Source organism: Phycodurus eques, chromosome 7 (genome assembly GCF_024500275.1).
Source record: "Phycodurus eques isolate BA_2022a chromosome 7, UOR_Pequ_1.1, whole genome shotgun sequence".
NCBI classification, from domain to species: Eukaryota; Metazoa; Chordata; class Actinopteri; order Syngnathiformes; family Syngnathidae; genus Phycodurus; species Phycodurus eques.
In genome coordinates, this window is record NC_084531.1 from 26,819,418 (window position 1) to 26,836,618 (window position 17,201).

The window sequence follows — 17,201 nt, forward strand, 5'->3', positions numbered from 1 at the left end:
GTACGCCGGCAAACTGTAATGACATCCAATATAAGCGTTAAATAAATATTTAAATTATTGATTTATTAATTTATAAATTAAGCCTCTAAAAAGATAATGTTCACTTCAATTATTTTGAACTACATTTCATTTATCCATCCTTCCATTTATTTTCATTTTGTTTTAATTTTAGCTTTTTATATTATACTGTTATATTATATTAAATTAAGATATTCAAGTTTTTTTAAAATTATTTTAGCATTTTGTAATTATTTTCTAAATATTTGACATTTAAGTTTGTTGAAACATGTTACATTATTATATACTTTTTTTCCCCAGATTATTTTACAAATATAAATTATAATAGACAAATACTTTATTCATCCATAAGGACAATACACTATATACAATACTACAACAGTGGAAAATTCACAAAATTCACTTCCAGAGTTTGTCTGAATTTCCAAATTTTAAAAATGTCCAGAACAGTTATTGCAGTATGTAAAAGGCTACAAATATAAAGAATCGAAGCGGGCTAATCAGACCCGTTTACCCTGACACTGTGCAGTGTGAGAACATTTGAAGATAAGCTCACCGGCTTTCGCTTTGCCGACGCAAATGTGGCCGCTGACGTCGCGAAACGTGGACAAACACCAGTGTGTGTGTGTGTGTGTGTCACACCTGAGCACGCTGGTTCCCACAGGGCTCCAGTTTCAGCAAAGTACTCGGAGCCGCGAGGGCCTCTGCCGTGCCCCCCCCCCCCCCCTCTATAACCTTCATCCTTACCCTCCTCTTCCTCACACACAAGCCTGCACTCACTTCACTGAAGCCAGGCAGGAGAAAAACTGACCAAGAGCACAAGAAACCACCCAGCAGACATGTCTAAAGATATACTTGCAGACATCGTCCTTGGTCTCCTGTAAAATGTGTGTGTTTTCTTTTCAAATCCAAACTAGGGTTTTTGATTTATCACAGAATAATAACACCTGAATGTCTTGGGAAGCTGAGTTGAACATTTGAACTTGAAAAGAGTTGAAGAAAATAACATGAAAAGTAACCTTGCACAAGAGAAATGAATAGAACGATGAGAAATTAGTGGGCGGACTCGCCGTTTAAACCCCGATTCGTTATTTGTATTGACAGTAACGAATGAATTTATTTATTTTTAGTTTAAAATGGCTTACTTTAACCAGAATCCCTTGCCACAGCGTGGCCAAATATAGAACCTGGGTTGGTTCCGCACCTGTCTCGGTGCTGTAAAGCTCTCCCTCGTAATTGACGTGATAAGCCAAGATTCAACCCCTCATCTTTATCCTTGATGCAAAAGCAGTGCTGATCCCAAATCCATAGTGATGCAACACAACCATCTCCAGGGATCCTTTTCTCAATACAGCGGTTTACAAACCTGAACTTCACACACAACCTGGGGGAGACCCTCTTCCACGGCTACCTGTTGAAAAACCCACTTGTCGAATATATTCGTCGGTGGCAGTGAACGGTTGGATTCTAGTTGACGAATACAAACGTCCACGGCAGTGAAGAAGTTAATGATGACCACCGTCTTGCACAATAGAAATAACCTAAACGACTTGGTATGAACTTTCGGTCCCATGCACGGGCAAATGCAACACAATTGATTCTCCTCTCACCGGTTAGTTATGATTACCACCACCTTGCACAATAGAAATAAACATTTGCCCTTGTTAGTGCTGCATGGGTTTTAAATGTAGCCCCACGGGCGTGGCTTCTATTGTGCACCTGGACCGTGTGTCCCAGATAACACGGCGGCGTTCCTTGAAGACAGAGAATCAGCGGCGTTTCCCCCCCCCCCCCCCCGTTTCTTTTCCACTGCCTTCAAAGACGAGCACAGACATCCCATAGGCTGCTGAATAAAACATGAGCGTGTGCTCTGCGGGGTGGTTTGTGAGTGAATGTGTGTGTGTGTGTGTGTGTGTGTAAAATGGATGGAAAGTAGGACTAGTGGAGATAGTGTGCAATAAAATCGCAAATGCCTTTTGATTCGACACCAAATCCTGGGCTGGTCGACAGCAAGTCTGGAAACTTCTGTGAGTCACGTCTGCTTCATATTGGATCGTTTTCATATGCATGTGTGTGTTTTTTAGTGAGTAACGTGCTTCTTTTGAGGTAACATTTTTAATGAGTCTACAGAAGAAGGAGGCGATGCAAATGTCCAGGGTTTGAGAGATGTCCCACTTTCACGGGTCATTAGAATCCAACACAATGTTGAAGAGGTTGACTTAAGCCTGCTCAATTCCATAACAGTTACTCTGGACTTGTCTTTTCCTTAAGGAATGACCTCACATCCAGCAAGTGTAGACTTTTATTGATAATGCATTCTTAATATGTTAGTGTAAATTAAGTTTTGTTTTTTTCTGGGAAACAAGGAGTCAGAATTAAAAATCTAATTAAAATAAATAAATAAATAAAATAAAAATAAAAAATGAATTTAAATTTGGAGTCAGAATGGATCTAAACTAGCTTAAACTGGACAAAACAAATTAAAATGATCAGGGATAAAAAATCTATTTGAAAAATCTCAAGAAGACTAGTTTCAGGATGACTGAAAATTACTGGGTGGATAAATAAAACAATTTAATTAAATATATTAACTCACTACAACAAAAACAACAGCTCTACGATAAAAAAATCATTTGAAAAAATTCAAAGAAAGAGTCACAGTGACTTGACGGGACTAAATTACAATTAAAAAATTATCAAAAATGTAATTTAAAATATGAATGAGTCTTGACAGAGGCAAAAAAATGACCTAATAAATTGATTTTAAATTATCAGGGATGAATAATTTAAAAGATCTGGGATAAAAAGTTTAAAACAATTAAAAGGACTCAAAATGACTAGGAGATTAAAATTTACAAAAATTAAATCATCAGGGATAAATAAGAAAAATCAAAGGTGGTGTCAAATTAATAGACTTGATTAAACAATATGTTGGATACAAAGGTGGTGTCAATATAAGCAGACTTGATTAAACAATATGTTGAATAATAAAATAATCTAAATATTAACTCACTAAAACAAAAACAAAAGAATAAAGAATATAAAATTAAAAATTAAAGATGGATTTAGGAGAAAATTGAGAAAATACAAACAAATTCCAGTTTGAATTCGGAGTCAGAATGTGTCTTGGCTCGGATTAACTGAACAAAAAATACATTTTAATTAAACAATTTAAAATGTTTTTTTTTTTTTTTTTTTAAGTTACAAATTTGTTTAAAATTTGAAAGGGGGGATCAGAATGACTAGACTTGAAAAAACAAGTTTGGAAAATAAAATAAAATCACTCTCGAATGAAAATTACTTCAAAAATGTAAAGCCACCATAAAAAAATAAAACCACGAGGGGAGAAGAGAAGTCCCATTTTTCATATTGTGAATCATGAAAATGTCAAGTAATATGTATGTGACAGGGATTGCTAAAGTATAAGTCAACCTCCCTTAAGGAACAAGCATCAGCACCAATCTAGCTTCTGGATCCACGTGACCGGCAGCAATCATGATTTTGCGTTGCTAAGTTGTTTAGGATGCCAGCAGGCTGATGTCATCAAAAAACAACAACAACTGTGATTACTCCTCAGTAGAGAACTTCATTTCACGCGCCATTTATCCAGTGGATGGTATCAATTTAGTCTGGTAAACACGTGTGTCCAAACATCCTGGAAACACAACTATTGTACAAGAAAAACACTGAAGTCCATTAATACATACATTAACGATAATGCGTATTAATGTTAAAAGCTAAAGACATACATGAACATATGCTCACCTTAAGGTGCCTTTGAGATGTCATCATTTCACCCCCCCCCCCCCCAAAAAAAATATATATTATACATATTATATATATTAGACTTTACACCGATTTTATCGGGCTGATTGATTGGTATCGGACGATATTTGGCATTTTATGCTGATTGGCTGAAATGTCATAATTCGCTGAGCCGATCAATGACTCTGCAAAAGACATTTACGCCGCGTCGCCGCATGCACAGTATATTTGAATCCAAAAGCTAGTTTATTTTTAGCCTTGTCGCGTGTCTTTTGACGTAGTATTGGAAATATCTGACGGCCAATAAAAGAAAAAAAAAAAAAACATGTCGGTGGTGTGGAACAGACAACACGTAATGCCCGGATCAAACTACAAGACAAATTTTCTCTTTCACGATTGCTTTGTCAGACTACTGCAATAAAATCTTGTATTCTGATACCACCGCATCCAGTTTTGTACGATTATTGGGCTTTATCTTGTCAAATGCGACCGGATACACTCGTTACCCTGGCGATGACAACAAGAGTGGAGCGCGCCGACTGTACTTTAAAAACAAAATGGGGAAAAACGTGTGTTGGTGGTCACCGGTGCTCAGGACAGGAGAGGACGTTCGTTTAAGGCTCGCTTGAGGTATGTTCCCGTACTTTTAATATGATACAGGTCGCAAGCAGGCAATAAAACGTTATGTAGCCCAGCAAGCTACTGCAACTATCCAATGTTTTGGCCTCCACTGAAGAAATACAAAATGGTCGTAATGTCGCTGAAAACATCTTAAAGGGGCACTTAAGTTACTCCGCAATGATAGGGTGGGCAACAATTTTTGGGACACATAAAATGTTCAATACGATTATGAAAATAGAAGATACCTGGTCAAAATTACTCGTTTTATCAAGTAACTTGTTGTGGACAGTAAAAACCACGTAAAACGTTTTGTGTTTTAGTTTTATTTAACCACTTATTACAAACACACACACACACACACATACACTGTAGTTAGCAGAACAGTGTGTAGGACATGCCAAAATCCTGTACATCCAATTTAAAAGAAAAAGGCATAAAATGAAGGAAACACTTTTAAAGAGACTCATCATTGTACTGGTATGTGTGCAAATGTTTGGCCACAAGGCACTTTATAGTGATACTGACCTGTATCTGCTAAAGCTAACTAATCTGTGTCAAAGAGAAATTAAAAGTAACGTTTTGTTTGGTACAGAATAACATGACCACTGGCCACTTGCAATTGAATATTGATGTTCTTCACTAGAAGTAATAAAACGAAGGCGTTTTGGCCACAGCGCGTGTCTCCATCACATCTTGGAGCTAGCACTAATCCCAAACTGAGAGAGGAGATTAACAGAGGGTTTTGCAGCGGCGTACGCAGGCCTTGTTTTGATGTCTTTTAATCACAGATGCTCGCCTGGAGATCATCTTAATCCCATCAGGCATCTCGATGGACGCCAGCTGTCAATAAAAAGCCTCCGCAGCACTTCCAGGTGTCACCTGAAGGCCACTCAAAGGCATTCACGAGACAGTAAATGAAGAAATTGATGCTACGCAAGAGGTTCTAACAACGAAGATTCCAACAGATGTCACCAAAGCATAAATAGGAAAGTAGTACCATAATTGGTGTCTTGACTCACAAATTGGATGAGTAACTCATTTCACTTGTATGTCAAACCAATTTTCCTGGTTGGCATAAATTGAAGTTCCATTGATCTGTTACAGCGGCCCCCCCCAAAAATACATCATGTTGCTATGTGGTATTAATAAAGTAAAATAGCACTGTATGTATAAAAACATCATAAAATACAAGTAAATCTAAAGATATAAACTGTTTACATATAATGTAATTACCGTACATACACGCGGTGGAACCGTTCACAAAATTCATGGTTCAGTTCGTATCTCGGTTTTGTGGTCATGCTTTTCAGTTCGGTATAAAGTACGGTGACTGTTAGGAAAATCAGTGACGTCTTGTATATTTAGGTTAAAAGTGAAAGAATGAGGCAGTCGGACATTGGACACATCATTGTGACAGTCTGAGGTTAAAAGCAGGTGAGATTCTGGCGCCAAGACAGGAGACATGACGAGTTCCAACATGCTTTTCATTTAACAAATGCTAAAAAAAATTTTTAATAAATAAGGGCGCGTCTGAAAAAAAGGAGCTTTTCATCTCGCATTCTCAGCTAATGTAATGGGCAATCCCAGTCAGAAAACCCTTCAGTATTGCTGGAGGTCTGCACGCCATGTTTGACGCGTCACTGTAAAGCAGCGTGGAGTCAAAGTCTCTCCAAATGAGCTGCCACGTTCGTCGTTTGGCCGTTATACACAACCCGAGTTGTTGCGCAGTCGCACTTCCGTCATCGTAATTGAAAGTGATCGTACACAGCCGACCTGTACGACAGCAGACCAAACGCAGCTCTCGCCAACACCCGTCTGTATTGAGTGAGCGCCAGGTGCACCTTACTACATTATCAACCGATCACAGAGCAATCAACCTTTGCTTTGATCTTTGCCATTTGTTAGCAGCAATTTTATTTCTGTTACCATTAATATAAATACGAATCTACACCAAGATGCTTAGAAACACATTTCACAACAAACAAAAAGAGAGCTCAAATTAACTCAGGTGAGTTATCCATAATCTTAATTGACTAGCTATGTCTGTCTAATGATAAACTAATTTTGGATCATAGTTTGTTATATTAATGGTTTACACAATTAATGTAGGAAATTAGAAACATTTTTAGTGCCATCAATTACTGGTGGATATTCGATATTCATGGCACGGTTTGCTCAACCCGGATTACCGCAATTGTTTCACTTGACAGCATCGACCACCAGCAGCTTGCTTCTGCGTTAAATAGGTCGTACCAGGGCAAGCTCACACACTTTTCCTAACACAAAGACACACACAGCCTCAAGAGAGGAGAATTTATTTCTCCTCCATGCTCATTTGCATAACTTGTATCCCCGCCAGGATACATTGGATTTATAGTTGTTTTGTGAACAGACAACACTTTTATTTGGCTCATGTCCCAATTTGAGTAATTTTTAACAATACTTCAGATCTCAATGTGGGCTAAAAATGGTATCGTCTTCTTTTCTTCTGATTAACTGCTGTACTGAAATGCATGAAACGCCACATGACGCGCTACGGGTACATTGTGATCAGCTACAGGACACTATTTACAATCTATGTTGATTAAAACTATAGTACAGTAGGGACCGGGCCCTGCCACAAATCGAGAAAAAAAAAAAAGGATTAATTGACGTCCCTGAAAAAGGTTTAACATTGCCTAATTTAATCATTTAAATTGCAAATATACCACCAACTATGATCCCAAAACATTGACAACACAACTCCTACTAACAACCCAGACTAAACTTAGCTTCTTCCCAGCAAAGCTCTTAAAAAAAGTCAAGGTGTGTAACTTCAACATACTTTGACATCAATAACTACTTTCCTATTAGCCAGGGCTTTGGCGGCATCTCACGGCGTTACAGAAAGAACACAACAAACTGAAGAAATCCACAAGCGGTGACGAGCGAGCCCTCATGTGACCTTTTTTTTTTTTTAAAAAGGCAAAGCCTCAAAACGAGCATCAAACTGAAACAATTCACCGCACACATGAAGAAGCTTCGCCATTTAGTGTCGTCCATCTGTCCAGTATACCCGCTTCCAGTTTGAGCTCATTTGGGCACGAGCCCAGAAATTTGCTCAAAATGTCTGCTTGTGTCAGCTACCCCCGGAAATGATCCTCAAACTTGGAAACCATGCTCCGCCCACATTCAACGCCGTAGACAAAACACCGGCAATTTCGCATCTCCCATTTTCTTAGGATACCTGCCTCCAACTTGAGCTCATTTGGGGAAATTCCCTGGTGGGAGGAGTTCGTCAACTATGAGCCCTAGAATTTGCCGGAAATAAGTGCCTCAAACCAAAATGGCCAACTTCCTGTAGAATTTCGAAAATTGGTCTTTGAGACTTTTTTGTGGGGTCCGTTTCAATAGACATGTCTATATTGCCGTATTACATGTCGATCAGTGAAACCGGTATCCTGGGCAATATTATTATTTTTTTAACTTTCCAGGAGGCGCTACTAAGCAAATTGTGGGCAGTCAAGTATGGGATATCACATTAGCCGCACTTACAAAAACTGGAGTTTCCAGGCATGTCGAGGCTCCCTAAGAAGCCAATTCAGTGACGCATTATTGCCTCCGTTGGTACGTGACATATTTTTGATGTGCTTTTTTTTTTAGCATTAAGATAATAATTTGATTTACAAACAAAAGCGCAGGAATATATTCAAACATATACATCCAATAGCCTCTTTTTCTTTTTTTTTTTTTTTTACAATGACTCGCTCTCGCCTCAAACACAATTGCATTAAGATTCAAAGCAACAAATAGTGTTCGGAGTAATTTTACCATTGTGTCAGCAGACACATAAAGTCCTAACAAAGGTCCTTTTGGTTACATGATTGATGTTTCAGACCACTTTGTGACCAGGATGTGTCTCAACGCTGCTGTGGTGCATGCATGGACATTCACAAGCAGGCACAGAGGGCCGCCATCAGCCCGAGGCCGGCATACTTCCCAGATCTGTCACCGGGGACGAAAATGGGAAACAACAAAAACCTTGCCTCCAAGCGCGCCGACATGTTAATGAGCAGTCAAGGCCTGCTTGACTTTGACGGAACACGTGCAGGAAGCGTACGCTGGAGCTGCAAACATGCACGGCTTTCAACAAGGCGCTTGTTAAACACGTCACGATAACAAGGCCGCCTTTGCTTTGCTCCATGTTGTTGGCAACTTGTTACTGTTGCCACAGAACAGTGGAAGTGAAAGGCAACAGGAACGAACCACTTTTTATGAGGCATACATTCTTCTTCTATGCAAATGTAAACTTGGTTTGTTTGTAAGCTTTGCGGGCTACTTTCTGGTTCGTGGGTATTAATGTATGATGGACTCTACCACACAAGAGTGAACACATCTCCTGCTCTGACTGCAGTTCGGAGAGCGTCTCAGAGTCTCTAATAACGCCAGAAAAAGTCACCGGTCTTTAGTCGCATTTTGGAAAAATTGATAGCTGGGATAGGCTCCAGCAGGCCCACGACCCTAGTGAGGAGAAGAGGCTCAGGAAATGGATGGATGGATAAGTGTTTCAAAAGGGCTCGGAACACTTCGTTAATACAGTATACCAAAAAAGTCGCAAAATTGGCAACTGGACCGTACTCGCTTTGTTAGCAGCTGTAATGCATTCGCGCTTTAGCCCATCCCACAGCAGAAGGGGCAGCTGAGAAAAATAATGCAATAATGACTATGACATGAAGTAAACATACTGTACAATAATTTCTTGGTACTGGGACACAAAGACGGGTGGAATTGAAAAAATATATATATATTTGGGTTAAATCTCTTACTGCTCTGATTGCAGCTGGGAGGGATCTCAACGTCTCCAAAGGTTTCCATTGATGCCAGAAGTGTAGTTTTTTTTTTTTTTTTTTTTAATGTGTGTGTAATCCTGCCAATAACACAATAAACCTCGCTTGTTGGTGCTTGGTGCAGGTAAAAACAGGAAGATGCAAAAGCATTATGGGAAATCCCTACACGGCTCCTTCCCCGCGCTTCTCAAATTCCCTCCCATAGAATATCCTTTGTTAATCTGTTCTCAACCAGCGCCGTAGTCAAGTGTGGCTGCTCCCATAATCCTTTGCACTTGCTCGCCAACTCCAGTGTGAACAGTCGATACTTGCATATCGCAAAAAGCCTACAAGCTATTATTTCTATTTTGTAAAAATAAACAAACTAACTAGAAGGCACAAATACTGTAAAAACTGAGTGTGAATGCTGAAGATGTGACATTGACCTGAAATGCTTCATGCAGAAATTCAAATTTCAGAAATGAACATAACTAAAGTGACTGAAGTAGATTTCTAAAATGAATGGGGAATTTAAAAAAAATAGTTTCCAAGAAAAAAAAAAAAAAAAAAGATGTCTTCAATGAGCTGAACAATTTAAATTTGTAATATTTTCAATCGGTTGAGAAATGTTAAAGGAGGTGGTCCATAAATATTTCTTCATTTGGGGAATGTGATGGGTAATTCTGTGTACAGTATGTCTTTAATGAGCTCAACGGTTTCAAGTTGGAATGGTTTGAATGTGTTAAGAAATGTGGGAGGAGGAGGCAAATGTGTACATTTTTGGGAAACGTTGTCATGGAAAATGTGGAATATTTATTTCCAATTTTAATAAAAACATGGGATATTTAGGAATGTGAAATGAGACGCTAGATGTCATGAATGAGCTGAACATTTTCAAGCTGAAATAGTTTGAATTGGTAAAGATATTTGGGAGGCAAATTGGGGGATTTTGTGGGGTGAAAAATCTGGAGTTTTGGAAACGTGGGAAATACTGGACTGTGTCAATAAAGCTCCGAAGATGTCCCGAATACGCTTAAAAGTTGAACACACGGAATTATTTGCATCAAATCGAGAAATGTGTTAGGAGGCGGCCCCACATGTAAAGTGTCTGGATTCATTTGAGAATGTTGACATGGAAACAGTGGAATAATGAAACATTTGGGAATATTTGGAATGTGAAATATAATAGTTGATGTGGGAAAATGGTAGCCAAGATGTCCGGAATTTTGTGAATCTTTGGAAGTTCGAATTGGTGAAAAGATGTGGTTGGATGGTGGTAAATATGTAAAGTATCTCTTCCTTTATTATAGGAATTTTACTGTCAAAAGTGTGAATTTTGGAAATGTGGCGATTATTGGAATATAGAAAATAGTTTTAAGTTTGAATTTTCGGAACGGTGCCACAGGATATCCTGAAATCCTGAATTTTGTAAATATTTGTACGTTAGAATGGTTTGAACTTGTTGGGGGGTGTAATAATAATACAAATAAATAACTTTCCTCCAGAATAAAATACAGTATGTGTTAGGGCTGTCCCGATCAAATCTTTTTAGAATCGATTATCCTGTAGTTACAGTATTTTGTCGAGTACTCGAGAAAACTCGAGAACCCCCCCCCCCCCCTAAAAAAAATATATTTTAAAATAAATGGTTTTTTTACTTCTAACATCAATTTTATTCTCATTTATGAGGTCTGTAATTCTATCCTTATACTGCATACGTTGGTACTGAGTGTATGGTATAAACTGTACAGAATTTGAGACAACAAAAACTAGCCTTTATTAAGTGGTTAGCATTCGCGATTAGCATTAGCGCGCTAGCGATGACCATTTGAGGTAAAAAATAATAATAATAATAATAATAATAAAAGATAACTATCATTTAGCTCACTCACACATCATGCTATATGTACATTTCACTTCTAATAGTGTCTTAAAAATCACTTACAGACGCACCTCTATCGTTTTTGGCCAAGTTGATCAGTGGCCCAAGACTGCAATGCAGTCTCCCGTCTGCAATAAACGTCCGTGTGAAACATTGGTTCCGGCGGCGTAAACATAGTTCCGGACCTTTTTCTTTTCAGTCCCGGCGGAGCTTCGAGGCAGAAATTCTGCGTCTACCTATTTTTGAAGTCGACTTGGCTGAGTTATTCGATTCCCCCCTCCTAGTATTTGTAATGTTGCAATGCAAAACCACTGAATGAAATCGTGACAAGGGGCCCTGTGCTGTTGCAGACTTAACTTCCATGGCCACACGGGTCGTGTATTAACCTCCACAACACGCACGCCAACGGCTCATTTCCTGCCTGCTCGCGCATCTTTTGCTGCGCTCATCACTTTTTCACACGCACACAGAACATGATAATGATGTTGCCCTGACCTCGTTCAGACAAAACACGGTGGGATGCTGAGGTGCCTCGCTGTCATGTCCCTCAAAGCCCAACAATACGCTTATTGGGCGAAAAAGTGGCGTGCCGTTGCAAAAACATTGTTTTCCCCCAGCAGGAGAACACCTGCCATCTTTCAGACGCTTTCTCTTTTACTTTTAAAATCGTTTAATGCGGTGGCGCTCAAACTTGGGGTCACGAGTCATAGCTGTCAAAATCTGATTCATCGAAAGTTATTGAAATGAGTTGCAACCAAGGGTAGTTGCAAACACAGCGAGAGAATACAACACTATTCGGGATCATATATTCTTTAAGTTCTGCAAACAATGACACATTGTACAGCAGGTATTCTGCATTCCATCATTAAATGTACATTACGACAACGGCCATTGAATTGCTGCATGAACTCATGTCGCTTTAAACAGGTCTTTACATTCGATTGAATTGTATGTTGTTGTAATGGAAATGTAATTGAAATACAGAAAGTGTCGTTTTTCGGAGGAGGGGGCAGCTTGAACGGATTAATGGTATTTCCGTTCATTTGAATGGGGAGAGATGATTTGAGATACGAGGCGCTTTGGGTTACAAGCGTGGTTAAGTTTTTTTGTTTTTGTTTTGTTTTTTAACCTCCATTTGAAAAGTCATCTTCGCCGCGCAAGAGTTGATTCGCAAACATGTTTTGTCTCGTCGCCATTTGCAGCACACGAGGGTGTTTCTGCACGTCGGACTCACCGCGATGCGCGTGGACATCTTGTGGTCCCCCTCCGCGCGCCTGCGCTCGCCGCCGGCCGCCCCGCAGGCGCCGTACTCCGGGGGCGGATGGCCGGCAGCCCCGCGGCCGCCCTTGCTCCTGCGCGTCCCCGTGGCCGTGGCCTGCCCCCGCTGCTGCGCGACGTCGAGCAGCCGCAGCGTTCTCTCCTGCTCCCGGTCCGCCCTCTCGGCCTGGCCGCGGAGGTAGCGCTCCTCGCAGGTGGAGTGGTGCCGCCTGCACAGCTCGATCCGGGCGCGGAGGCGCTCCACGATGGCGCTGTGGAGCTGCGGCACCGCCGAGCCCCTGACGCCCGCCGGCATGGGGGCGAAGGCGCCGGCGGCCGACTGAGCCGGGGACGCCTCTCCCATCCGGGGTGAGGGGGCTCCAGCTAGCTGGACTCGGCTTGGAAGGAGACCTCGGTGGGGAAGCACTCCGCTAAGATCCCATGTGGAAAGGGAAAGGGAAAGGGAGGAAGAAGAAGAAGAAGAAAAAAAAAAAGGACAAAAGTGGCTCTAAAGTGCGATAAAGACACGCAAAAGGGACAAAAAAAAGTCACGCGATTAATTGCCTCGCTCCGGGGTGATCTCGTCTCGTTCAAATGAATTAATCCACTCTCGGATTCAATTAATTCGTCGCTGACATCTTTTCCACGCACACGGTCACATGTTCCTCACTGGGTCACCCAAAAACGTTCGTCGTGGGGGGGGGGGGGGGGGGGGGGGGGGTAAGTAGCAAGTAGGGGGAAAAACACAATAAATCCACTCAGTGTCTGTCGTTCCTGTTCTTCCCTGCGCGGCGTGGCCGTGGATTGAGAATTTGAGATCCTTCTCAAACAGTCCATTGACAGCAGCCGTGTGAGTTGCCTGCGCGCGCGCGCGCGAGGCAGGCAACAGAGGCTCATTGTGCTCCGGCGTGACGCGCGCACACGCCGAACCGGCCGGAAGAAGCTCATCTGGCGCCCTCTGGTGGACGTAATCGGGAGCGAGCGGGAGGTGAATTTGGCCCGTCAGCAAACAAACAATTTGAACATTAAAATTGAAAACTTCAATTAAAATTGAAAACTTCATGCATAGAAATGTTTACATCGAATATATAAAAAGTAATGATAAAAACATATATTAACAGTTAATAGTAAAATCTAGCTACAGTTATTGTACATATATACATTCGGGCTGCAGCTATCGAATATTTTAGTAATCATAGATTTAACCAAAAATTCCAGAAAATTTGCAGCAGCCAATCAAATTGCTGCGTGCCGTGTCCTGTCGAGAATCGTCCTCACTTTGCTGTGATTGGTCACATGGTGACGTCAAAGTTGGAGATACTGCATTGTGATTGGCCAAATCTGCCCTTTTTGGGAGTAATGGACGCATGGAAGTTTATTGATCAAATCGACCAGTTTTACAGTTAAATATAGTAATTGAGGGCGAAATTAAAATTTTTTGTTTAGTTCTTCTCTTATTAAATATATCTAATTTTCATAATTTGAATATTGTTGTATTTAAAAAATACAAATTAAGAAGTAGTACATGTAATGCAAAACTACTGAATTTATTTCAGTGATTTTCCAACATAAAAAAAAAATAGTAAATAGTATTAGTAATTGCTGACTCTGGTGTTTTCTTTTTTAACGCCTCCATTTTTATTACTTAAATATTACTTTTGAGTAAAACAGCACAAATGAACAAGTATTGTAAGTAAAAGTAATATACCAGTAAAACATTGATCTTAACTAGGTGTGCATTTTCAGTATCTCTAAAGAAATTAACATAACCTGAGGAATAAAAAAAAAAAAAAAGAACATTCAGAACGTAATATTTTTAAAGTAATTGTATGATGTAAATTTTGGTAGCACGTGAGTTGGATATTTTTTACTTTTTTAAATTTGTACATGATTATTTTTGCATTGTATATTTTATTATTATATCATTGCCAATTTACAGGCTATTCAATGGTCATTGCGTAAAATGACATTTTAACGATTAACTCGACACTGACTAGTTTCCAGCAATATTAATTTCTGCGACTACAGAGATGCTTTTGACATCAAACTGACCCATTTGCCAGTTTTATACTTTATAAATATTTATAAAACATTATTATTGTTGTACCTTTTGACATATATTTAAAAAAAATATTGTTGAATTTGCAAAAAAAAAAAGCACACATGTAGAAATATAAAATGTTATATAAAACTCACAGATTTTATTTGATCAATTTATTAATTTAATAATGACCGGGTGTGCCTTTTTTGTGTACGAAAGAAATGAACCTAACAGGAGGGATACACAAATAATACCAAATTTGAACAGGGGTGTGTAGACTTTTTATAACCGTTTTATACAGTATATATACTAATAAATGCACATAAAATAGGAAAAATTGGAAGTAAATATTTGTGTGTATATCTGTCTATAGGGAATTATGGACTGTATGTATAGGAATTGACACACCAATGTTGAATCAATTGAAAAGCGCCGACGTTCAATTAATTTCTGAGGCAAGTGAACAACATTTGTTTTTCATGCACATCGATATACATAAAGGTTATTTTCGGCATTTTCTTCCCCCAGAAACATCATTAATGGACGGTTCCATAGAAGTTGTGCTTTGTGTATCTGTGAGGTCTTGTTAAAAGAAGTCTTGCACCAAATGGTTCACTTGTCGATTTATTCTACATCCACAGTTTACAGGAATAAGAAAGTCTCCGTGAGCTGGCTTCTTCTCTCGTATTGCTTCACACCATCCAGACATGACCACTCACTGGCCACTTCATTGGGCACACCTGCGCCATCTAGGAGTAGAGATTCCAACACAGCGATTCGTAACAATACTCAGTTTTATTCATCTAAAAATGTGCTTATGATTGTGGTTTGCAGTGGTGTGGAACTAGTACAATTTTGGATGGAGATCTGTTTTGAATATTTTGGCTGCCTTACGAGAGGGTCAAAATGTACAAAGCACCGTTCACAGCGGCAATGGTGTACAATTTTAAATGTATAACAGTTAGCACCAGTTCTAGGTAAAAATGGTATTTCTTGTTGATCATTTGGATGAATTAAGGTTTGTTTAAACTGGAATTGACCAATTTCTTCCCCTAGCATCTCTCTCTCTCTGTCTATCCCAGCGACGTATAGTGACCGGCAAAACAATTAATTGCTCTTCCACTAGATGGCAGAAGGTACAATGAACCTGTCAATTAGTGAGTAAATTGAGACGAGATCCTCGTTATATCGTAATATATACTTTTTGTCACATTCTCCTGTAAAATATGTGCCTTGGCTCAAAATAGTTTGCCTACGACAGTGCATTTGTAGCTCCAATTTCTTTTTTTTTTTGCATGGTATCTCTATTTCAATGGCTCAGGTGTACCTAATAATGTGACCGGCGGCTGCAGAGAGCGACGCCTAGTCGACGCCAGGCGGGCGGGTGGGGGCGGGGGTTACAATAAATTAATAAATTAACACACACACAAACATATGAGAGGCCTGCAAACGCTTTTACAGTCGGAGCAATACCAGTGGTTAAAAATGAAACAATAATGAACAACAAACATCATCATTTCTACAAGTACAGTACGTAAGACCTCCCCACCGTCGTGATGTCACACGCTAGCACGATCACAGTCTAACACGACACACGCACAACTCATCTGATGGATTATAAATTACATCATGAGCGGCAGCCATTTCGACTTCCTTCAGTCTGTTTTTTTTTTCTTTGTTTTTTTTTTCCCTCCCCCTGCTCGCTCTGCACATGCAAATTGCCAGCTTGCCCGCTTTTTTTTCACCTGTAAAAAAAACAAAACAAAAAAACAAAACAACAACAAAAACGCAGCACTGTAAGAAAGCTATAGCTTCATTTTGCCTCCCTCCCTGATTGGAATATTACAAAGGAGTATTGGGGCCACAGTGGGGGGAAAAAAAAAAAAAAGACGACAAGATTAAAGTCGCAATTTTTCCAGAATAAAGTCATATATATTTTTTTTCAGATGAAAAATGTTCTATATTTTATTAGATTGAAGTCGTACATATAGTTGGAAAAAAAAAGTCGTGTATTTTTAGGATAAAAAAAGTTTCATGATTTTAAAGTCGGAACTTTGCAATAATAAAATTATATATATTTTTAGATTAAAGTTGTATATTTTATAAATTAAAGTTATAATATTATGAGAATAAAGTTGTCTGATTTTGAAATTAAAGTCATAATATTACAATACTCAAGTTATTCATCTTCGAGAATAAAATTTTATATTTTCAAGATTAAAGTAGTAATGTGATAAAAAACAAAGTACATTTTTGAGAAAATAATTATATATTTTCAAGATTAAAGTCAGATTTATGAGGAGAAATTCATATATTCCCATGAATAAATTCAGAAACTATTAGAATAAATTCACCTTTATGATAAAAGTCATAACATGAGAATAATGTATTTTTGAGAAAGAAGTCTTTTTTTTAGGTTAAAGTGATAATTTATGAAAATAGACGAAATACTCCGACAAGAGAGACGTTTTTTCTGAAATAGTCGTATATTTCCGAGATGAAAGTCATAACTTTACAAGAATAACATCGTACTTTTACGAGGCCACGTTGAAGGAATGATTGGCTCAGACTTGTGTGGGCTTATTTTGAAATTCACTTGGTAAAATATGACTTTTGACCTCGAAAAAAATATATGACATTATTATAGAGAATATGAAACTTTTTTTTCCATCTTAAAAACTACCTTTTTTTTCTCAAAATATATGACTTCTTTGTTGTAAAATCGGAATCAGAATCAGCTTTATTGGCCAAGTATGTTGCAAGACACACAAGGAATTTGTCTCCGGCGGTTGGACAACTTTATCTCGTATTG

The 17,201-nt window shown here is 39.0% G+C and overlaps 1 protein-coding gene across 1 annotated transcript in view; it reads right to left on the reverse strand.

Annotated features, from left to right (window-relative positions):
- The window catches only part of zmp:0000001236 (mastermind-like protein 2), a 41,977-nt gene extending 28,783 nt beyond the window's left edge, over nucleotides 1-13,194 (reverse strand). Inside the window, exon 1 of the mRNA XM_061681621.1 lies at nucleotides 12,326-13,194. Within this exon, the coding sequence (XP_061537605.1) occupies nucleotides 12,326-12,712 (387 nt within the window). The 5' untranslated portion in view covers nucleotides 12,713-13,194. The remainder of the gene's footprint in view (nucleotides 1-12,325) is intronic.
- Nucleotides 13,195-17,201: the final 4,007 nt, after the last annotated feature.